We start from the raw sequence: 25043 nt of genomic DNA, 5'->3' as shown, positions 1-25043 counted from the left end.
CAATACGCAGCTAGACACCTGCATGAGGTTCCAAACTCCAAAGGAATGCAGGCTTGAATCCTGTAATATTGTGTGTAGAAGTGGTAAACTACTGTTGTGCTTGAGACTGCGCTGAAAATTGATCATCAACCAAAAGCCGTCTTTTTGTATCCACTAATTTTGTTCACCCTCTCAAAGATATTAATAATCATGAAAATCCCTACAGGCAAGTGTGTGACAAGTGGGAGCCTGTTTGAGTACTGACCATGTTTTTAAATCTTTCAAAAAGCATTTTCAGCCTCACTTACTTATTTCTGCCTCTCTTGTTTTTTCTCCTCAGTGAAGCTGTGGTCTACCAACCTGGATAATTCAGTTGCAAGTATTGAGGCCAAGGCTAATGTGTGTTGTGTCAAATTCAGCCCCTCTTCTAGATACCATCTGGCTTTTGGCTGTGCAGGTAGGTAACAGGTGTGTTTTATAGAGGAACAGAAGGGGTAGGGAAAGAGCAAAATCCCTCAAGTTTCTGATGATTCCTATTTGCAACCAAACAAGATACCCCTCTGAGGCCAGATTCTTCAAAAGACTTCTGGGCCAGATTTTCAATTGCTCAGGCCCCACAGCTGGGGTTGGATTTCTACCGCCATTGTGACACTGAGGTGGCAAGCTTTTTGAAAATCTACTCAATAATTGATACTTAAATTGAAACTGAGATCTCTGGAAAAGTCTGACCTATGAAGAAACTAAGGCCTTTTGTACAGGGCCAATTAGACCACCGCAGACTGGGTGGTGAATTTGCCCTGAGGTAGCCTGATGCCACCTAATTTTATATAACGAGGAGTCCTTGTGTCACCTTAGAGACAAATTTGGGCATAAATTTGGGCATAAGCTTTCTTGGGCTAAAACCCACTTCATCAGATGCATTGAGTGAAAAATGCAGTAAGCAGTATAAATATTACAGCACATGAAAAGATGGGAGTTGCCTTACCAAGTGAGGGGTCAGTGCTAACCAGGCCAATTCAGTTAAGGTGGAAGTGGCCTATTTTCAACAGTTGACAAGAAGGTGTGGAAATGGGCAATGTCCACCTTAATTGAATTGGCCTCCTTAGCACTGACCTCGCCCCCCCCAATTTGGTAAGACAACTACCATCTTTTCATGTACTGTAATATTTATACTGCTTGCTGTATTTTTCACTCTGTGCATCTGATGAAGTGGGTTTTAGCCCACGAAAGCTTATGCCCAAATAAATTTGTTAGTCTCTAAGGTGCCACAAGGATTCATAGTTGTTTTTGCTAATACAGACTAACACGGCTACCACTCTGAAACCGAATAATCTGTGTGCACCTTGCTCATGTGTTAACAGCTTGTTAATATGCTATCTAAGGGGACTAGATCATAGTGCTACAACAAACTCTTAGCATGCATCAGCAGGAGCACATGGACAGTTAGGTGGCTGCAGGCTAATGTGGGGTAGATTCCTACCTCAGCTTGCTGTTATGTCATGGCTTGTCGACACAAACGCTAAGCTACTATGAGAAACTAATATCCTCCAGCCTTAAGAGATACTTTATTACACCTAATTATTTTGTTGGTCTTTCTTGCCTGATGTATAGTTGCAGTTATGTATCACTGTATGTGAGGCTCTGTAAATAATACAGAACTGGGGGCGCAGTTGTGATTGCATCTCAGATACCCTGTGAGGCATAGGTTTAATGTATGCATCGAACATCTGGAGTTTTACTCTCTTCCTACCACTACCTTTCTCCTGTTTCTGGTCCTTTGGGGTAGAAGAGGGATCTTGGCTAACTGTGATTTTTATAGTGGCAACACTGTGGGGAAGAAATTACATTGATTTAAAATAGTTTAAGTTGATGACCTCACTAGAACTTCAAAATGGATGTAGTTTTGAGGAGTGTGTAAACCTAATTTGTTATTGTACATGGAAACGGCTGGAAAATGGAAAAATAACTCTACATTTCCTCTTTCCTTGTGGTTTTAATGCACTTGTAACAAGAATTTCTGATGTTTTGTACACTCTGAACTTTTGGAGATATTTAAATACCATGTTTTTACCAACAGTTTGTCATCTCATTAAAAATTCACAGTTCTAGGCAGGCCTTGCTTAGATTGTGACTCTTAAGAAGGAAAAAAAAAAATGAATTTTTGATGCACTGCAAAATGGATTAAAGTTGGAGTGTGTAAAATATTGATTTGCTTGATGAAGGTAATCTCACAGGTTTAGTAAACTACATGCAAAAATAGAGTTTAATTACAATGTTCATCAGCAATATTAGAATGTAGAGGACCCTATGAAAGATTTTAGGGAAATGAGTGCAAGAATCACCACTGACGAATGGAACAGCTGCAAACAGAATATAGGCATAAAAGACATCAAGCACCAGCATTTTTTCCTGTTAAATCAGATAACCATAGTTGCCATTTATCTAAAATGTACTGGGGCCTAAACTTACAAAGCACAGATGAAAACTAGATCAAAGTCTAGGAAAAATGTTAAAACTGCAAGACATGGCATTAAAGCAGTTTAAAATGTTCCATAAGCCATATTGGACTTTCATCCTATGAGCAAGATTGGATTAAGAGGCAGTAACGTGTTGGAATTATTTGGAGATTTTTAGATGACTGCATTTTGAGAGCAGCAGAAAGGTTTGACTAAAATGCTGTGGAGCAAAATGGCATTAATAATGGGGAGAAGTAGCTGGGGGTGGGGAAGGAATAAGTTGAGATCGATGTGTCTAAATTCTGCTTGGTACTTGTGGGGAGCTGAGTCTATAAATCCAAGTTAAAATGGATATCTGGCCACTTAATGATTTGCTATAAGAATCCAGTGGCGGCACTGAAATGGTGGGAATGACTTGCCCATAAAGGCACTTCTAATGGATCTTATAGTCACCAACTTGTTTGAAAATAATTTATGGAATAGATTACAGAATGGAATAATTTAATAAGTTCTGGAACCCATTTTTAAACTTTACAGTGAAACAAAATATGGATGGTAAGTGCAGATACAGGCTGTGTATACAGTTCATTGTATTGTTGGGTAGGTAAAGGGATTGTTGGGTAGGCAAAGTTATTTTATTTCTCATATTTCCCTTGCAAATACCAATTTCAAATAATCATAGATTTTGCCATCCCTCTCAGCACCATGTGGGAACCTAAGACTGACTGTAAAATGAAATGCTACCAAATGAAATTAATAGGTAGCAGGTTTAAAACAAACACAAGAAAGTAACTTTTTCATGCAACACACTGTCAACCTCTGGAACTCCTTGCCAGAGGGTGTTGTGAAGGCCAATACTATAACAGGGTTCAAAAGGGAGCTAGATAGATTCATGGAGGGTAGGTACATCAATGGCTATTAGCCAGGATGGGCAGGAATGGTGTCCCTAGCCTCTGTTTGCCAGAAGCTGGGATTGGGTGACAGGGGATGGATCACTTGATGATAACCTGTCTGTTCATTCCCTTTGGGGCACTTGCCATTGGCCACTGTTAGAGGACAGGATACTGGGCTTGATGGACCTTTGGTCTGACCCAGTATGGCCGTTCTTATGATCTAAAACAAACTCACTGACTGAGAACTAAAGTAATGGGCTGCCATTATGTAAAATATAGCATCTCTGTCCTCAACTCCATATACATTCATGGCAGGTTTTTTTCCTGTTAAGTAAATTGATGTTTCAGTTACTTTTCAGTGGTATAATTAATTTGTAACAACATAGGCCATACTTTATGGCATTATACATGCAGTAGAATTTTGTATAGTATTCTTTTAAAATTATATGAGAAGAAATCCTACTCCAGCACTCACATTCCATTACTTTTCCTCTGCTACTTTTTGGTTTGCAATACCTTACACAGGGAGAGGGGGAAATGTTACACACCTTACAGGACTGAGAGTTCATGTAACAGCCAATTATGCAGGTGTTTAACATGGAACACAGCGTGTTTCTATATACCAACTTCATGAAATCAGAGCAGCAGTTCTCAAACTTCAAGAGTCAGCATCCCATATCTAAAATTCCAAAGTGCTTTGCAATACCGCTTTTATGATTTTAATCAGTGTAGTTATGAAGGATCCTTCTGCTGATGATTTACTAGTGCGGTTTTCTAACCCACCTGTTATCAGCGGTATGCATACCACAGTTTGAGAACAACAGAATTAGAACACGTTCTGGAGAGGAGCAAAGGCTTGTGTGGTGACAGAGCTTCATGCTTGATACTTGAGACATAAATGGATGAAGCAAATTATAAAACCAATGTGGTGTGGAGCACATTTTCAATTTTTTTCTTGTATGCTGAGTAGGTTATAGGCTGACGACTCTATGGGGGGGAGTTAAGGTGGTTTAGGTCCCTTGTTTGCAAAGTACAGTCTTCACTATATTTCTTGGAATTTGTGTTTAGCATCAATTTTTTTGAAAGCTACATAGTCCTTGCTTGAGGTGCATATTACCTGCAATCCAATGTATCATTAATGAAGTCTGGTGTTGGGGCATGCATAAAGGAAACTTGCACCCTTGTGCTTCATGTATATGCTGTCTGTATTGCTCACCAAATAAAAGGAATGTACTGAAGTACTGAGGTGATTTGATTCTGGTCAGAGGCCAGGCAGAAAACTTTTTGGCACAGTCACTGTGAATTAGGGCTCTTTGCTCTAATAGATTTGGCTACTGTTTTACTTACTGATAAAACTCTGCTGACTCCGCTCGTCTGCCCATTGTAGTTCATATCATACAATTCCTTTTGATGCAGAACAATCCTTTGTATTGAGCTCTTGTCCTGGCTCTGTCCCTTAATTGGTGGCAAGAGAAGAAAATGGAAGCAGATGACTTAATGGTCACTTCTAAAAGGAGGATATGTGGTCTGGTAGGCAGAACTATGCACTGAGAGTCAGAACAGAGTGTGGCTCTGTCACTTGGGCACTAGACACTTTGGGCGAGTCACTGATGTCCTCTGTGCCTCATTTTGTCTAATGGAAGTAATAGCCACAGGAAAGGGGTGTTGTGAGACCTACCAGGCTGTAAGATTTTGAGATACCTTTGATGAAAGGTGTTCTATATTTATGGAATATAATTATATAATATTTACTTACAAGCACTTCTGCTTCCATATCAAGTATTGAACTAAGTTCACATTAGGTGCCCTGGAGAAGTACATGTGGCCCACAACTGGCACTTCAGCCACTCCTCTAGGAGAAAACCCACAATGACTTTCTGTGGCTAATGCTGATGTGGTGATTTTTTCTTTTCTCTTTTTTTTGGACTGTTGACTCTGAAAGCACCACCTAAAGCTCATTTTGACCAGATTAAATTTAGAACAAACTATGTCTGACACAGAGAGACTCTGCTTGATGTAGGACTTGGGTTTCAGTTTTATGAAATACATCTCTTAAAAGCACAGCCTCACCATGGCAGAGGGAGGAGGTAAGAAACTGTTTAACTGCAACCTGATAGTATCTGCCACAGGGGAAAGGGCATTTAAAGAGAGAGATCCCAGCTGTCTGATTTTAATAAAATATTCTATTTGCATGCTTACTGAGTTGAAACATTCTGCAGTATAAACTGTAACCACTGCCGAATACAAAATACAGGTAATTTTGTGGTCTCTTCCTCTTTTTTTTAAACAAGATAGTATTTTTTTATCCTGAAATTAGTGATATAAATCATGACCAAAGTTGTTGTTCTTCCCCAGCAGTAACACACGGATGCCTTCTGCCCATATATTTCCCAGTAGCACAGCTTAGAAAAACTAGTTGACTGAAAATGTATGCAGTTTGGACCTAGATTGTTTAGCTTGTGTCCAGATTTGGTGTGGCTAGGCTGTCTGTTAACTTCAGCATGCTAAATATAGCTGATATGGTGAGAATAAAATAGTGCTGTAATGCTGTTAACAGCTACCATTGACTGTTTATTTCCCATAGGCAGTATAGAGATCAAGCCATCAAAAATTCCCTGATTCCTAGCTCTTGACACTAGAATGGTCTCCTGTTGGCACTATTATTATGTATTTGTATTACCCTTGTACCTAAGAGCCTTAGCCATGAACCATAATCCCATTGTGCTGGGTGCTTTACAAATACAGAACAAAGAGAGCTCTTTGGAGGAATAGGTTTACAATCTAAGATTAGGTAACACATGGATACAGGGGAATGAGATTACAAGGAAACAATCGGACAGTTATTGGTCAGCATGATCTGTACTGGTCTCAGCCCACCAGCAGCCTAGCAGTAAGCATCACAGACTGTAGCCATCAGCACTAACAGGTCTCTCACCTTTTTGTCCTTTCTCTTCCTCCATTCCTCTCAACTCACAATGGTACCGGACTTGAACACTTCCTAGGAAAAACCTTTTCTTTAAAGTCCCCTCTACCCTAGACCAACAGAGATGATTTTACACAACATGTAGAAAATAGGTTTTTTAGCAGTGCGGTCCAATGAAGACTCCCTGAAAAATCAGTAAATCACTCTGCATTTTCTCAGCCCCTTTCTCTGCACCCCTTCTCACTTATTCTGAATAAACAGCAGGGTCTTTTTTTAAAAAAAAAAAAAAACACAAACAAAAAAAACACTACCACTCTTGTATCTTGAACTGCTGTGTTCTGCTCCTTCTTTCATTCAATTACTTAGTGAAATGGCACAGGGGAAGGAATGTTTGTATTTAACTCTTTTTAGTGCCTCTAGTCAAATTTCCAAAGCAACATTTTCACAGCATTTTTTGCCCCTATTACCAGGCATGAAGAATTGGTTTTTCCTTTAGATGTCCAGATGGGATGATACTAAAAATGAATTGTTATCCTGCATGTTTATCAAATGCATGGTTTTTTTCCCCTCTGCATCAGGTTCAAGATTGCTTTCCGAGGAAATTGAGTCTAAATCCATAGTAGAGCTATTTAAATCCAGGATGTTCTTAATGCAAGATGCACAAATATAACTCTTCAGAGTCCATATGAAAGAGTTGGTAGCATACCAGCACCTGCACATTCATGGGGTTATATGTGAGCTCAAACTAAGAACCTCTTTCTATGTTTTCTGGGGAAAGAGGGCTGTCTGTTTATTGTCCACTCTCTACATATCTACTCTATGGTCACCATAGTATCTGAGCGCCTCAGAACATTGAGTTCAGACTTGCAGCACCCCTGTGAGCTAGGAAAGTATTATCCCATTTTAGAGATGGGCAACTGAGGCACAAAAAGATGAAGTGACTTTCCCAAAGTTGCAGCAGAGCCAGGATTTGAACCCAGATCTCCCACTTTGCATTAACCACAAGATCATTATCTCCTCCTTTGGGTTTTCAAGGGGTGCCAGGTAGCCAGTCCTCTCTTTTAGGGTCTTTAGAGGGCCCCATAATCCAGAGACCAGTTTCCTAGGGAACTGAAAAGTAGGAGGAAACGAATCACTGGGATTCTCGAGCAATTGCATATTAGGGATTTTGGCATCTGCCTCATGCCTAGAGAGAGCCACTTTTAAAATTGAGCTTTCCAAAATACAGTAAAATTGTTGTAAACTGTGTGGTTACCCTGAAAACGTACATGCTTGAAATGCCTTCAGAACACCTTGATTTTTCTAAACTCGAGTAACTTTGCTTTATCAGACTTATTTGCTTGTTCATGTTTAGTTTGTCAGGTTGCTGTTATGCTGAACAGAATAGAGGAGCTAGGACTAGAAGAGTACTTTAGTGACTAACGTTCAGGATAGGAGGGCCTGTCACAGTATGGAAGGCCTCTGCAGGGAACAGAGCACATTCAACAGTCCTCAGTATCACAGAAATTCAGGATACTCGCAGACTTTGAATAATATAGCCTTAAATGCATAAATCAAATGAATGCTTATCCAGTGGTATTGACGTATGACTGAGGATGCAGGATGCCAGCCAGTGATAATGGCTCATGTTAGAACATGCAAGACACATGTTGCTATGCCAGTAGCTTTGTTTTCATTTACAAGTATTCTCCGATCTCTTTCTGAAGACCTCCATCCGGTAAACAAAAAGTCCTGATGCACTTCCAGTTCAAGACCCCATCCAGCTTCTTCAGCAGCCTTGAATGAAGCTGATAATGCACTGTATGTCCAGGACAGACCACTTCTTTGACCATCCATATCCAGTGGAATATTGATCACTACAATAAGTGGAGCACCGACTTTCTCCAATGTCCTGTTGTAAAAGCAGTCTTTCAAGCTGCTTTAGATTTGTGTGCTTCGACTGCTTTGTGTCACTTCCAGCTATTAATGGAGGAGCAATGTGATATTAATGACCCAGAAGATAGATTGGGATGTTTCTAAGAGAATGTGAAGGCTTTTCAGTTAAAACAAATTCTTACCTTAATAGGCTCTCACTGGTAAGTACTTAGCTATATTGAAAACCTAAATTGATTCTCAAAGCATCTCTTGTGAGCAGACACATGGTATGTTTGGAGTGGGAGTAGGTTGATACTTTGGAGTTGGGGTGCAAGTCACCTTTTTCTGTAAATTTATGGGGAGATTTTTCCAAAGGCACAAAAGACAGTTAAGCACTGAGCTCACTTTTTGTGTCTGAAAGTATCTCCCTCAGTGCTCTTGGAAAGTCCCCAAACTGGTGACATTGTAGACTAAAGTCTTCAGCTGTAGAATAGATATTGTATGGGGGATGTACAGAGTTTCTCCATCACTCTACATCAGCCTTGACCTGCAGGGGTTGTTCTTTTGGGGTGTTCAGTTTCTGCACCCAGTCTTTAGCCTCTGAAACCACCAACAAGCATACCAGTTTTGGTCATGGGTTAGGTAAGTGGATTCTTGTCCTCTTGGAAACTGAAATAAACTCATTCCAGTGAGGTGATCAAACAGCCAACAGATGAAACCCAAGTACCACATTTGTTCTTATTTTCATTGAAGGAGTCCTCATTGTTTCCTCACTCTTTCCTTGCAGAGTCCAGATCCTGTTGGTGTGAGGGGAATCTGTGTTCTGAAAGTGTGTGGTGTTTCACCTAAATCTGCCTTGAATATTTAAACATATTGATTACTCTTAAAGTAAACTGGGTCCATTTTTCTTAGCACAGTGTTCTGAAAGTTTCAGTTTTTAGTAGTCTTCATGTAAATTGTAGAATGTACTTTATTAAATTTCTACTTACTTTCAACTGCCATTTTGCACCTACTGCTGCCTTGACACGCACTTGCTGAAAATCTTTTTATGGCACCAATAGTGTCAGAATCCATGGTGCTAGAATTTAACCATTTCAATTGTGGTCTAACAAACACAAGCTGCAGCCATACTGTACTATCTTTTACTTATAGCAAAGCTGGTTCATTTGTAGCCAGCACTTGAAGTGAGGACCACAAAGGAGAAGCCCAAATGGTGAAGAAAGTAGCATTGGTGATGCGGAAGATGAATCTTACCTTGGTCAGCAACAATTTGGGAAACTGATTTGGTAAAAAGAAAAGGAGGACTTGTGGCACCTTAGAGACTAACAAATTTATTTGAGCATAAGCTTTTGTGAGCTACAGCTTACTTCATCGGATGCATTCAGTGGATCCGATGAAGTGAGCTGTAGCTGTAGTTCACGAAAGCTTATGCTCAAATGAATTTGTTAGCCTCTTAAGGTGCCACTAGTACTGCTTTTCTTTTTGTGAATACAGACTAACACGGCTGCTACTCTGAAACCTGATTTGGTAAAGGTAGTCACCTCTTGTGATCATCTGAAGAACTCTTCAGAAGAGTAGAGTAGTTAAATTTGTGTAATTATGTTCCTCCTAGTTTAAAAAAAAAACAAAAACACTAATTTCAGCTGAATAAAGTGGTTTTTCTCTTAACTGTTGTGTTTAGTGTTGTATCTGTGTTGTTCTCAGGATATAAGACAAGGTAGGTGAGGTAACACCTTTTATTGGACCCTTTTTTTGGAAGGGACAAGCTTCTGAGCCTCACAGAGTTCATCAGGTTTGGAGAAGTTAATTAGATTATCCAAACTAAAATGCACAATGGGACAGATCCTTAAACATAAAGGGGTCACACACAACTATTGTGTAACTGTTGGGAGAAAAGTTAAACGGTTGCTAGATTTCATCCCAGAAGTTACTGCTCTTCAGTAGTGGGTGAAGTGATAAAATCAGTTTGAAAAGCTTCATTTGATTATCCAGAGAAAAGGATAAATCTGTCATTAGCAGAAATTGATGTGTTAATTGTTTTGCTTAAATACTCTTTTCCTGAACATTTTCTTACAGCTTAGTTGAAGTCATTTAGCCATCGTCACGAAATTATTAAATTTGAAATGAACCTCGTAATTCAAGAATAGAAAAGGCAAGTCTAGATTCATCTTTTTCAAATTGCTGTATCCCTTAGAGAGAAGAATGCTTTCCCACTTTAGGAGTTCCCAAGGCAGCAGTTTCATTTGGGAGTGTTCCAGCAATTTACTCAAAGGAATTGCTTGATGGAATGGCACCTTCTGTAATGCTTCAACACATCATATTTTTAGTATCATAATACTATGCTGTATAGGCTGCTGCTTAGGCCCAAATTAACTCCTCCAGTTCCTTATTCCAGTGCAGTACCATTTAGACCTTTTTAATGTGTACCATTTGCTGCATTTCACTGAAGCTTAGCTCAGAGCTAGTAAAGCCTCTGGCCCCTGAGTGTGCAATATGCTGATGCTAGAGTTAGTTTACTACAGATTATATCTATATTTTATAGAGATTTTTATCACTATCTGAGCACTTAAGCATAATAAGAATTCTAAGGGAAGATGATTCTACTAGAATTCCACACTAAAAACTGGGTTGAGAACATTTCCTGAAAGTTGCATGGTTAGGCAGCCAAATATCGGGAAATGTCAAAACTAAGGTTCCATGTGCAGCTGTAAATCTGCCCCCTCATATATGCTTTGATACAATCTAATTACATTGCAGACTGTGGTAAATTGTTTTACCTTACATAAATGTGCATTATCTTGGTAATATTTTTTTTCTTATACGTGAGCTTGTACGTTGGGCCCATGTCTGCACAGTGGATGCCCTTGTGCCTCCCTCTCCAAGGGCATAAAAGGTAGCGTGGGCAAAACCATCCCTCAGTTCCTTTTTACCTTCCATGGATGAGAAATGGAGCCCTTGCAGTTTCCTCTTTGTGTGCTGTATGGTTTTGATACCATTGTGTGTGTAGGTAGTAAAGCAATCATTGTTTCTCCTTTTTTTCCCCTCCAGTTCGCTAGATATTAAACCTCTTATTTGTTAGTTACTTCCCTGGTACTGGGATTTATTGCTACCCCAAAACAAGTCCCTTGGGATTCAAAAGTTGGTCCTTCTATTATGCAGCTGTTCCACTTAATGACGGTGCCTCTTTTGCCTTTGAGAGAGGCATATCACTGTTAGATACTCAATCTGTTGCTCTATCTCTGAGAGGACACAGGTAGAGTGAGCCTTGTCTTAAACTCTTTCTTCTGGAGAGCTCAATGAAAGCCTCCTTGTTACCTGTGGAAAGGGCCTATTAGGCCTGAATAGGCTTCCTCAGATAATGCTCCTGTGAGTTGCTGCTGACTTTTAAGTGACTGAAACCTTCATTAACTGAGAACATCAGAGAAGCGAAGTCCTCCTCTGACCAGCCTGAGATGGGTAGGAAAACATTGTTTCCACAGTGAATGCAGACCTAGGTCATGCTCCCTGGCATCTAGTAAAATGAAGCATAGATTTTTCTCATCTCCCTTCCCCTCTCTTCTTCAGGGACCCCTCTCATGAGCTATTGCTGTGTAGCAGCCCATATAAGATGACATGGGATCCAAGAATCGAACTGTGACAACTAACACATCTTGAAAAAGATCAGTGCTGCAGATGAGCGATTCCATTCACCTAATTCTGTGTCTCTTCACCATGCTAAGTCTTAGGATCAACAAAGAAAAGTCATCACTTTACCCAAACCAGAGAATAGAGTTCATGGGGGGGGCTGTATAGATTCCACATCAGCCAGAGTATATCTACCACAGGGGAGATTCAAGACTATGGTAGACCTAATCAACCAGCTACAGGCTCAACCACCCTGTCCAGAAAAATTATCACTATGCTATTTAGAATTCAGAGAAGGCAATATGTCTAAGTATAAGCAAGGGATCCCCAAGTTGCTGAGTTTTAGTTAGCCCTAAAGAACATACTGTGACAAAGTTCCTGCTCTACCTTGGTGGGTCTTGCGCTTATTGGCGGATTTGCTCGCTTTGGAGCTTCACGGCAGCCCTCAGCTTGGCCGTTTTTCTGAACCCACAGTCCAGGTCGACGACTCCTGTGTCTGACCAGGAGTTGGGCGGATTTGGGGGGAACCTGGGCCCACCCTCTATTCCGGGTTCCAGCCCAGGGCCCTGTGGAATGCAGCTGTCTAGAGTGCCTCCTGGAACAGCTGTGCGACAGCTACAACTCCCTGGGCTACTTCCCCATGGCCTCCTCCCAACACCTTCTTTATCCTCACCATAGGACCTTCCTCCTGGTGTCTGATAATGCTTGTACACCTCAATCCGCGTTCACTCTCGGCTCCTAGTGCCTCTTGCTCCCAACTCCTCACACACACACACCACAAACTGAAGTGAGCTCCTTTTTAAAACCCAGGTGCCCTGATTAGCCTGCCTTAATTGATTCTAGCAGCTTCTTGATTGGCTGAAGGCATTCTAATCAGCCTGTCTTAATTGTCTCCAGAAGGTTCCTGATTGTTCTGGAACCTTTCTTGTTACCTTAACCAGGGAAAAGGGACCTACTTAGCCTGGGGCTAATATATCTGCCTTCTATTACTCTCCTATAGCCATCTGGACCGACCCTGTCACAATATAAAGTGTGCATATGTAGCAGCTACTATCACCTTTTGGAACCTAAACCTGCAACTCATTTGTGTGTGTATATTTATCTGCTTTAACCTTGTAAATAACTAATTTCTTTTTCCTAGTTTTAGTTAGTTTATTACAGGATTGGCTACAAGCATTGTCTTTGGTAAGATATCTAACCTACAATTAACCTGGGATAAGTGACTGATCCTTTGGGACTAGGAGTAACCTGAATATTGTGATTTTTGGTATAAGGGACTATCCGTCACAAAGGCAAGCTTGCGTGAGTGGCAAGATAGACCAAAGGGGACCATCTAGGAGTCCACGTTAAGGCTGTTACAGTTCTTGAAGAATTCACACTTGATACTTGGTTGGTGAAATCTAATTATAGAACATGAAACCAATTTGGGGTTTGTGCCCTGGTTTGTAACTGTCTGCCCTTAGGTTTGCACCCACGTTTGTGAGCTACTCCAGACAACCTGACTGTCTATCTGACAAGAAACCAATCTTTGAATTGTCTTTTTATGTGAGAATCCTCTGCAGATCTGGTCAAATATTCACAAGATTTTCCACACAAAAACCTTACATTTTTCCCCTTCCCATCTGAGCCCTGGACCCAGCAGATTAAGATCTCTAATGCTGTATGTCTCTTTTCCCTCTTAATATGAGACAAATTATTTAGTGGAGATTTTATGGGCTGCTGTGTCAAAAGCTTTAGACAGTCAATAAAAAATGTCCCCAGTGGGTAAAGATCATTATCCATAGCCTGATGAATGTCATCTGTAACCTCAAGCCATAGGGAACCTATCGAATGCAAAGGTTAAAAACCAGTCTGGCAGTTCCCATCAAGGCTGCTGTTCCCTTCATCTACTCAGCAGAGGAAGATACAGCTATATAATGAAATGCTAATGTTGAGCCACACTTAAAAAAAAAATGCATTGAATTTGATTCTAGTGAAAGAAACAAATACCATTGAATGAAGCAAGGCATGTGTTGCAGGTAAGTGCTGTGCAGTTATCCCCACAGAGTTCTGTCAAAGAACAAAACTGCTAGCCTGTAACACCCTGCTGTCCTGGTTGTGAGCGTCTCAGGAGCCATGTGCCAGTTGTTAGCTCTGATGGCACTGCCAAGGATTCAGTGGCCAGACTTATTTAATGTAACTCAACCATATTGAAAACTCTGGTAATTCTATGGTTTCCTTAGTTGTCACTTTTTCAGATCTAGGCAACGGAAAATAAATCCAAAGAAACCTTGAGTTATGCAGCTCTTATATGGACTTTGGGCTGTCAGATACCAGCACAGCACCTGGGAGAGTCAGACTGAAGTGAAAACTTGCTTTGGTTGCGTTATCCCACTTTAATGCCCCTTATTGGGTAACCATTGTTAAGCAGCTAGAGCAACTGCTCTGAAACAATACTTAAGAGCTCATTGGACTATGGGTTTGATGTTTGTGAAACTGGTCAGTATGTAGACAAGGGACATAAGAAATGCCCAGTGAACCCAATATACCCAAGTCATTTCAGGTGCACTCGAGAAACACAGAACAAGAACTTTGTTCCAGTTCACTGCTGTATCACTAGGGTTTCACTTCTAGAAAAGATAGCTAGGAGTCCCATTAGGTGACAGAAGATTGTTGTTCATAGGCAGACTGTCCTTGTAATACAAAGTGAGGAAACTCAGTGTAAAAATAGAAGTGAAATACAGCAGATAAATCAAAAAGTTTTCTGTTTTTAGTTGCAGAAAATAAGTTCTTGTATTTGTGACTGTTTCTGCTAGTACAGAAGAAGGCAGCTTGGACATTAATGTGGTTTTGTAAACATTAAGTGAAGCATGTAATGAAGATGGCTATGCTAGAGTAAAATTCCTTGTACTGTTGTCGTAAGGAGAAGGCAGGGCTAGGAGAAGTGAAAGGTGCATATCTGAGCTCTCCCAATGCCATTGGTGGCTCCTAATAATTATATATGTACAGGCAGGCATTGGTGTGATGTAGTTTTATCTCTGTTCTCTCCCAGTCATGTGACTATTATGTTGCAAGGGGGAAAATAGCATGGTGTGTTTGTTTTAAAAAGTTGAATCTGTTCCTCCTCCTCAGTATAAGTGTTCTGTTTAATACTGTCACTGTTAAAAAGCCCTTTGCTTCCTAACTATGTTGAACCCAGCTATAATTACCTTTGCCACAACACTCAAAACAACTGGCTCTCAAGGAAAGTGTCGGTATTAGTGATGGTAAATTGGTTTAACTTTTGTCATCTTTCTCAGTGGATTCTCATTACTTTTCTTCGCAGTTCTTCAGTCTACTGAATTGCAACCTCATACCAATTCAGATGATCTCCTTAAAATTGTAGGTATTAAGTATGTACCAATGTTGTAGGTACCTGGAGTGCACCAGCAGGGTTCACACGGAGCAGTTAGAGCGCAACAGGAAATTTGTGGTTTGAGCAATTAATCCAGTGTCCCAAACCCACTGACAGTCACTGAGACTTGCCTCCTATTAGACCCTGCTCGTGTAGTCTGCAGGCGAGGAGAAGCCAAAGGGGCAGGAGGAGGAGGTGGTAGTGGCAGGGGAGAGAGGGAATGCGACAGACTAAGGAGAAGAAGAGGAGAAGGATCATCCTAGGAAGGCAGTCCAGGTCCTAGGAATCACCAAGTTCATTAAGGGTTCTAGGTGACCTAGGAAGGCATCTTTTCTGGGACGAGTCCTCCCCTTCTCTTTGTATGGGCATCGGAGATCAGGGTCCCAGTTTCTACCAGGGGAAAGAAGAGGTCCAAGCAGCTACCCTAACTGCTCCCTAATTTTTTTCATAAATATTCCTCAGAGCAATGTTGGTATCTCTTCTTTTAAGCTTCTGTTTCTAGTAGCAATTGCCTTTGTGTGTCAGGTTTCTGAGATACCAGCCCGCGCTTACATGTCCCCGATTTAGGTTTCCATCAAGATAAAGGTATCTTATGTACTATGCCATCTTCAATGTATTTGGTTTTTTTATCAGAATCAGGAGATGGCTTTTCTTCCCTTATTCTTGTCAGTAACATAAGGGAGGAAGCTTCAAAAACCTGTCGGAGGGTCATGAAATTATATCTATGCCCCTAATTTTTGTTGCTATTTTTATTCCAGCCAGGGATGTTACTTCTAAATCAAGCAATATGGCATTCATGCTGGGCCTTCCTGCTAACATGAGCCTTTGGCCAATTATGCTGATATTCAAATTCTGCTAGTCCATCATTTTGTGCCTGTTCAGCAAAAATCCATTAAATTAGAGCATGCTTTCCCATGGGAGGATTACCACCATTTTCCATCTAGAAGCATCTGCAGTGCGGTGTTTAGTCAGAACCTCAGCTTTCTCAATTCTTCAGATTTGACAGTGGCATGACTGCGTACCCATTGTTTTTACCACCGAGTAAAATTTGTTTAGAATATGCTGTATCACTTCGAGATTCTGCTTCTCAGTTGTGTGTGTGCTGGGCACTCATGTCCAGATTTATTCTGGGGGGGGGCAAAAAGCCTACCAACTCCAGTCACTTCTGAAGGGACTCTGAGTTGATGGGTTGCCATATACGCATTTTGGGCACCTTCCTCCAATCCACATATTCTAATTACCTGGCCCGATAGACTGGGAAGGTGGGGTGGGGTGTGGGAGCATATGGTGTAATAAAAGCCCCATTTATGTATAATCAGAAAAGCAGAGATTCAAAATATTAATATCTGCTAGGAAAGACATTGTGATGCTATACTGTGGGCTGCCAATGAAACTCATACCAGAGGGGTCAACCAGCCCGTGGGCTGGTTCTTGCCCACTTGGGGTAATTATCAAGGCCCTGATTTAATTATGACCTTAATCTTAAGGGGTGCTAATCCTTAGATTTAAATTTTGACACCCACATTATTTGGAATTACCTTTAGGTGCCAAGTTGCTATCGTCTGTGTAAATTGGGTAATGTGCAAATGAGCAAAGAAAGAGCAGATAGGTAGTACTCCATTGTTTGTTTGAAGCAGAATGCAGCAGTACTTTCTCTAACTAAAATTTACCACATAAGAGCTATATTCTGTCTCTGACCAAACTTCAGTTGTTTCAGTGGGAGAAACTGCTGTGGATCCAGAGCCGTGTATGGCCCTACCTTTGCAGATCCAGACCGTAGTTAAAAATGTAATGTGGTTCTTGCATAGAAGGAAATTGGCAACCATATGCAAACGTGGCGCAAATCACAGTCCAAAGAGTGCTTTGAGAACAGAAAGGTTCTAACAGACCAATTACTTCATACTTCAAGCACGGTAAGGCAGCTGCCTAGAGCATGAACTAAAACAATATACTGTTGACCCACCATACATGAAAATTGCAGCTAACTTTGCTCCACTCCAAACCTCTGCTCCTTGCATACTAACTGATATCCTACCCTGTGGCTCTCTCCACAAACCTATATATTTTCTTGAATTTACATTTCACCTGTCTGACTTCACATATGCCAAACAGCACATAGCCTATATTCCTAACTGCTGACTTAATGTATACTTAACAGTAAATAACTTTGAAAAACAATTTAAATAAACAATTGCTTATTGCTTCTTGAAGTGGATTTATAATGTGCATAAAAATTTGAAAATAATGTCATTTGAATTCTTCCAGCATTTCCAGAAATGGCAGACTGAGAGGAAAGGCTCGCAAAAATGTTTAGCTAACGCTATATTTGAAGTGCTAATGGTGGAAGTGATAAAGTAGTTGATGTGGAAAGTGAGCATTACCTAGAGTTTCTGGATGGCTGGAGAGATCAATTGTTCTGGTCTTCTGTTTGTGTGTTTCACTACTCTAGCTGTTCCAGAATCCAGGGAAATGTACAAAACTGCCCTACATTACCCATTCTTCTCTAACCCGTATTACAAAAGAAACTGCTTCTAAGGTCACCACTGATTGATAAATATCATGCACTTTGTGGTCAGAAGTTTTGTGGTGGAGAGAGACACTTCTTGGTCAGATGTCACTTATACCTCAAAGCCCAAAACATAGTCTATTCCCTTTTGAGGTAGACTGTCTTTGAGCACTTTGAAGAAACATTATTTAATACAATGAACTGGAGTCTGGGACTTTTCCAATAACTGTAGTTGATATTGGCTGCTCTTTTTGCCTTCTGAGGCAATTAAAGGAAAACTGTTGTGTATAGTGTGACCTGGCTCAAAAAACCTGAAGCATTTTTAGAAGTGAACAGCAGGGGAGCTGCTTCCAGTAACATTCAAGTTAACAGGAATTATTAGTGTCTTACTATATCAACCATATAATTTTAACCCAGAATAGGGCAAAGCATTTGTATATCTCAGGCAAATCAGACTGCATAAGAAATAAGCTTGGCATTTGAATGGCATTCAGCATAAGGCTTTGATAGTAGAAAAGTGGATTCAAAGTTGAAATTGATGTAAGTAAGTCTGCTGGTCTGGGGCAAAACCTTTGTGTTTATGCACATCGCAGTATTATGGCAAAATTCCACAGAGAAACTGTGTAATTACTATGTTTGTGGCTAAGGAAAAAACTAAAGGCAAATAGCAGAGTGCTGCAGGTCAGAACTGAAGTGTATTTTATAGAGCTGAATGGAAAACTGAGCTATTACGGTGTGGTTTTAAGGGACACAGGCAGAGTTTTTGAAGGGATGTGTGCAGGGAGAGGGAATATTCAGTGTTTTTGAGTGCTGTATTTGTCTTTCATGATTAGAAGTGTTGTAGAAAGTTCAGTAATGTCTAACCCAAGATAGAGGGGAATGCCAGAAATTTTGCCAGTTGTGGACAATCTCAGTTCATTATAGTTCACTGGGAGAGGCTTCTGCTAGAATATCAGAAATGCATATTTTTCTCATTTTGCTTGGTTTTAAAGATCTGTTTTCTTAGCAGATGGCTTTTTTTTTCTTGTTTTGTGAAGGTCCATATGGCCTAAAAGAGAGTCTCTTTAATTGTAAAATGTGACCACCTGTTCTGATTTTAATGAATGCAATGAGCTTTAGTCCTAATATATCTACTTAAAAATAGCTACTTCAGTTCATAAAAAAAACAACCTTGGTTGGGCACAAATATGGTCACTGCTGAAATAAGCAATTAATAATTAAGTGGCTAATTTTAGAACCCTGTGGCCTTTCTGTTCCCTTGGACTTTCACTGATCCAAGCAGACAGTAATTGATTATCCTGCCAGCACAGATAGGCACATTGTGCTGGGGCCAGATGCCAGCACACTTGGATTGTTTATTGCAGTGTTTAGAAGGTAAGTGCAACTTCACATATTATCTGTGCAAATGGATGCAACCTCCCATCTACATTAATCTGCTTATTCCATTTCCCTCCCCACCCACACCTCTCCTATCACCACCTGAAATATGAAATCTGGAGCACTCAGAAGGAATCTTCTGTTTAGATGATGATTGTCCAGCCGGAGAGGAGGCTGATTCCAAATAAAAATAGCTTTTAAATGGCTTATACAGTAACAAGTTCCTAATGAAAGACTTGTTGGAACCATCCAACTTGTTAAAGTAACTGCAGCCAATTCAGTGTTTCAGGGTTGCCAAATCATGCATGTTTGCCAGAATACAGAACACTTACCATATTTACCATATTTAGGCTGGGATTTTTCAAAGGAGCGAAAGGGAGTTAGGCCCCACATCCCATTAATGGGACTTGAGCACTTAATTCTGCTCAGCACCTTTGAAAGTTTCTCCCTTACTGAGTGAGCTTGGTGCATGATTTCATTCAGAAGCAGATTACAGTATTAAAACTGAAGAAATTACCTGGGGTTTTGATGGATAGCGGGCTAATATTTGGTTGTAGTAGAAACAATAGTTCTTGAGAGAGAGCTGCCAAAGGCAGTCTTTCAAATGATTTTGAATGCCAGTGGTGGTGGGTGCAATGGTTGAATTTCAGCACAACAGGGATTACGCTGGAAACTTGTCAAGCAGCTACGTGGTGGAAATCACACAAAGTGACTGCTTTTGAGCATTTGCGATATACATGGACAAGAGGATGTGATTTGAAAAAAAGATAAGGAAACCTCTCCTTTTACCAAAATACTCTTTCCATGTTGATGTACAGAGAGAAAACTAATCATAAAGGATGTTGGGTATAAAATGACGCCTCTACCTGTTTCTTATTTTACTGAAGCTGTGCTTGACAGAACCATTTCTCTAGCCCCAGACAAACGATTTATGTGCTTAGCCAGGTGAAAAGCTGCCATTGCTTGTTAATAGCAGTTTTGTAACTGTAACCTAATAGGTTTAAATCCAGTTTTCTCTCTAACCACTTAGATTTCCAAACAAACTGGGTATTATTTATAAGACTCTGAATATTGCGTTGAAATTCCAAGTGAACACAAAACTTATTGAATGTCTGTAACTATTGGCATTAAAACCCATTTAAATTTACTCTTTGTAATAAACCCCAGTTTTGAGGTTTGGGGTGTTTTTTTCGGGGGGGGTTGGTTTGTTGGGAGGATAATGAGAGGAGGATCAACCTAAGTTTTCAGTTGAGCTCTAGATCTATCGCATATCTATGTGGGAATGGGATTTTTGTTTCAGTTTCAACCTATGTATAACCTGTTCTCTCCCCATCCTTCTTTCCCCCCGTTTTTAATAATACCGGTCATTGGTTAAATAAAGCTCAGCATAAATAATAGAAAAGTGAGGAAGGAGTTGATTGATCTTGTTGGACTGAAGAGAATGTTTGGTGTGTTCTTGGGTTTGGGTGAGTTGGGTCTTTCCCTACTGTTTTCTGGGAATTGACATTTAGCTGCACAGAAATTTTAAAATGTAGTGTTACTTGCGTAGTGATTCTTTTTATGTGGTTATGGGCATGCAGTACATCTGAAATAGTTCTTAAAAGAAGCTAAAATCTAGTCTGCTTTCCCTCCTTAGCCAAAATGCCAATTCTCTCTTGATTTGAAATGAATTTGGAGGGAAGGTGGGAGAGAAAGGAAGCAGAAGTGTAATATGCTAGAGTCCATTTTGGATAAACATGAAAAATCTAGCCCATATTTTCCATGTTCCAAGTTCAGCAGCAGACTGAGTCTTCAGCCTATCTAAATCCAGTGCAGACTGTTTGCTAAGAAGCTTCACCTAGGTCAGAGTCAGGAAAACCTTAGACTGGATTTCTGTGCTTCTTCCTCTACTTTAGTACCTTGTGGCATTGTGTCACGTCTCTTATTTTGAACGGATTGATTAGACATAAGAGAGTGATTATCACAAATATCATTGCCTCCTAACAAGTTCTGCCTCTTTACTCTCTCTTCCCTGTTTGTCTCTAGATCACTGTGTTCACTACTATGATCTTCGCAACACTAAGCAGCCAATCATGGTGTTCAAAGGGCATCGCAAGGCAGTCTCCTATGCAAAGTTTGTGAGTGGAGAAGAAATTGTCTCTGCGTAAGTATTTCCTGTCATGTGGGCTAAAACCATTACAGTCATAGACTCAGAAAGCTGCTAAGAATCATTCTTGACTGTTGTACATACAAGATTGTGTGGGTGAGTGTATACCACATACTTGCAAATTGTCATTATGTTAAATAGCAGATTGCTGTGCTTTGTAGAACAAAAATAGAAAACAATTTCCGGTCTTGCTTGGCTTTGCTGTCTCATATAGCAAGGAGTTTAAGAAAAATATCAATACAACTGGATTATGGCTTATGATCATGATCCCCCCCATTCTGTAATATAGCTGTTTTGGAAGGAGTAGATGGGTGCCACAGTGTGGTGATATACTGGTCTCCTCCAAAACCCTGTGTGCAAATTTAACTTGGGTCAGAAATAAAGGAGAGGAGGGGCTAAGTTTAGTGGTCTAATGGACAATTGTCCATATTGGAAACCATACCACAGTTTCACAGATCTTGATTAAACTAGCATTTTCTGCTCTAGAGGTCTAGGGCCAGAACAGAATGGGATGTTTTAAGTCAGTACTGAGATAGATGTATACTGGTTCAGTACTACAGCATGGAGGATACTGTAGGTCAAAGTAGCTTATAGGCAGAGCTGTGTGATGGAAACTTCCACAGGGCTTTCCAGTGATGTCTGATTTTAATCAGTACCATATTCATCTCATTTTCATTAGCTTAACTACTCTCTAAAAGGTGCACATTTGTTTGCAGAATTTAAAGCAAATTAATCCCATGCTTTTGTTGAACTGAATGCTGTGTAGAAATGAAGTATTTTGGAAAAGTGGAAGGCAGGCAATGTCGTAGATGCATGATGAGATGGCACATCACACATGGGACATATAAGGATGAAATGGCACTGTCTTGCTTGAGAGCTGGCCATCTGAGAATGCTTATTCCACAACCCCAGGAGGGATACTGATAGAGCTGTCAGCCTCTGATAGGGCAACAGCAGGGTTGCGGGGACTGTGCGTGCAGAACTGGGACATCTTTTTCTGCTGCATGCTGAAATTAATTTATAAAAAGTAGATTGCTTTCATTTTTAGCTTCTCAAAATTTGGGAGAAGAGATGGTAGTAAGGTTTCTGAGTACCAAAGATTAACTGATTTAATCAAAATATGCATACAAATAATAATTCTCTTTATTTCCAACTAAAGTCATTTAATAGATGGTATTGATTTGTTCAGCCTTGTTAAGTTAGGCTTTGACCTCCGGCAGTGTTCAGAACTGCCTAATGTTTAGCAGGGTCCATTGATCATGTTGCTGCTTTACAGAGAGTCTGATTTTGACAGAACAGTGTATTCAGGATAATTTTTTTGAAGAGGATGTGAAGTGGAGGAGTGTAAGGTTACAAAGAGAGAGAAGATCAGAGTTTTCTTCCTCTCCCTGCTGTGTAGTGGTAGGTAGATTGTTCTTGCATTATGGTGCTCATATCTTGAGCAATGAAAACATGATTAGAGGTTGAGATGAATTTGTTAACATTAAATGCATTCTATCAACAATAGATTTTAACTATTTTTATTTTAATGAACAAGGATTTAGACTGTATGACACTAAAACACAGAGGTTAAGTACCTATATATTAGGATCTTCCTGACGAATTGGCTGATAGCACAAGTGAGCAGAAGCAGTCATAGCATTCTGACAGTTTAGGAGCTGGGAAACAATTGTGTTAGTGACTCATAGATGTGAGGTTAGCTAGTCTGTGACTGGTAGCAACCCATAGAAGGTACAAGAACTTGTGTTTTAAAATCAGTAGTAGTAGCTGCCCTAATAGTACAAGGAGCCCCTATATCTCTGGGAGGGCAGGCAAAATAAAATTGTAACCCCTCTCTATTTCTAGAAAATACTGCAGCACTGTACAAATGTGAAAGCATAGCAAAGGGAAAGGGAAATGTCTGACAAGCTCTCTTGGCTAAGGCTTATAAGATCAAAGGAGAATACACCACCTTCTTTGAATGATGGTCCTGATGTGTATATCCTGTTGCGCTTCCAGGCTTCAAAATACCTCCCTCTTCTCCCCCCATATATCTGCCTGACTCAGCAAGGAGTGTACCTCCTGCCACAAGGTCTGACTTGAGAGTGAGGGAATCTACTCCAACAGATCCTCTGTTGAGAGACTTGTCAAGAAGGCAGGGAGCATCCTCATAACCATGAAGCAAATCCTCCAAGTCTACTCTAAAGAAGTCAGATACAACCCTGCCTAAGTTGAGCAAGTCTTTCTGCTCAGCCCATGAGGGGACTTAGCATGTCCAAAGTCTTGGGGTCATGACAAGAAAACCCACAAATTCAGGGTTCTGTTGCTACCAGACCATGTGCTGGAAGCAATGGTGCCTCTGGTACCAATTAAACCTAAACACTGGGAACTGATGGCACAGAGAAAAAGGCACCATCAGGCACCTCAGCCACTGACTGTAATAGTTCTACCTTGCCTGACTGTGGAGCAAATTATAACTGGTCTGGCTCAGTTGGTTCAGGCAGGCAAGACCCCGCACGCTCGAGAGAGAGCAAAGAATTATGCTCCACTTGATGACATCTTTGCTCTCCTGGATCCCCAGTCTCCATTGCCAACAGGTCCTTCCCTCACGAGGGAGGACCTGACTCCACTGGAAGATGCATCTTGTGGGAGGAGTCTGTCTCCCATTCCATCATCCAGTCATGGTTTCCCTCCAGCGGAACTGTCTGTACCACTGATAGATCCAGAGTCCGTCCTTTCTTGGGAGACTCTGAACCACCCGATGAACCAGTCTCCTCCTCTGAGGCGTGTCTGTCCAGAAAAGGGAGCCTGTCATGGGGTCCACTCCCTGTGAGCAGCACCCCATGCTGGCTGTCCTGGGGGTTAGCTCTGCCCGCTTGCACTCTCCTTGTGATGATCTCTTCTCCCATCTGTCTTGCTCTGCTGCTTTGCTCGCTCCCAGGACTGAAGCTTCCTCTCTGTGGCTTGGCCCTCTGGCCAGGTCAGTAAAGTCCTCCCCTTCTGGGGAATTCAGTTTTTCCAGACTTGCTGTCCAGCTGGTGTCTCCAACACCCTTGCTACTCCACAGTGGCCGATAAAGGAACCCAAATGTTAACAGCAAAATGTTAATTTGCCCTAGCCAGAGGAGTGGAATTTTTCTTTCAAATTGTATTCCTAACTCTTTTGTTGTCCAGGCTGCCACGGGGGGAATCTAGACAGATCACTGTAAATCTGCTTCATTTGAGAGAGAGGGTAAACTATTTGATTTATTGGGAAGGAAAGTCCTCGCTTCTACTAGCCTTCAGTTCAGAATATCCAGTCAACAAGCACTGATGGCCAGTTATGATCACCTGAACTATTCCTAGTTTGTGGCACTCATTGTCTAACTTCTGCAACAGGATAGAGCTCCATTCCAGGCTCTCATTGAGGAAGGCAAGTTGGTTGTCTTCAATCACAGTAGATGCAGCAGATGCATCTTCAAGAGCAATGGCTGTTGCCATTGTGATGTGACATGAATTGTGGTTTCATGCTTCAGAGTAGCCCAGGGAGGTCCAGAACACCATGGAGGGACCTGCCCTTTGATGAAACTCATCTTTTTAACCAAAAGACACAAGAGTCCTTGCACATTACAAAGGACTATAGGGCTGCCTTCTGCTCTCTGGGAATATATGCACCTGCCCCAAAGAGAATTCCACAGGCAGCCATACAAGCCAAGACTGGTGGATCAATAATTTTGCCTCCAGTGGCCTTATGAGCCACCCCATAAGAAGCAAAAGGGTTCAGAAGTCTCATTTTCCCACACATTCTGTGGCAATATCCTCCTCACTAACCTAGCCCACATCTAAGTAATATTTTTGATGGGATTTGGAGTGCTGCAAACCAGTGATGTCACCACCTGCTGATTCCCACATACCCTTTGGAGCTCATCTAGCACTTTTCCCACAACTGGAGTAC

The 25043-nt window shown here is 40.9% G+C and overlaps 1 protein-coding gene across 3 annotated transcripts in view; it reads left to right on the top strand.

Annotated features, from left to right (window-relative positions):
- The window catches only part of COP1 (COP1 E3 ubiquitin ligase), a 226800-nt gene that overhangs the window by 149213 nt on the left and 52544 nt on the right, over window positions 1-25043 (top strand). For all 3 annotated transcript variants that reach the window (XM_073356470.1, XM_073356469.1, XM_073356471.1), the window contains exons 15-16: window positions 320-436; window positions 21011-21128. In XM_073356470.1, the coding sequence (XP_073212571.1) occupies window positions 320-436; window positions 21011-21128 (235 nt within the window). The remainder of the gene's footprint in view (window positions 1-319; window positions 437-21010; window positions 21129-25043) is intronic.

The sequence above is a fragment of the Lepidochelys kempii genome, chromosome 8 (genome assembly GCF_965140265.1).
Source record: "Lepidochelys kempii isolate rLepKem1 chromosome 8, rLepKem1.hap2, whole genome shotgun sequence".
Taxonomy (NCBI): Eukaryota; Metazoa; Chordata; order Testudines; family Cheloniidae; genus Lepidochelys; species Lepidochelys kempii.
Note: the sequence above shows the minus strand (reverse complement) of the source record. Positions and strands in the feature narration are given on the sequence as shown.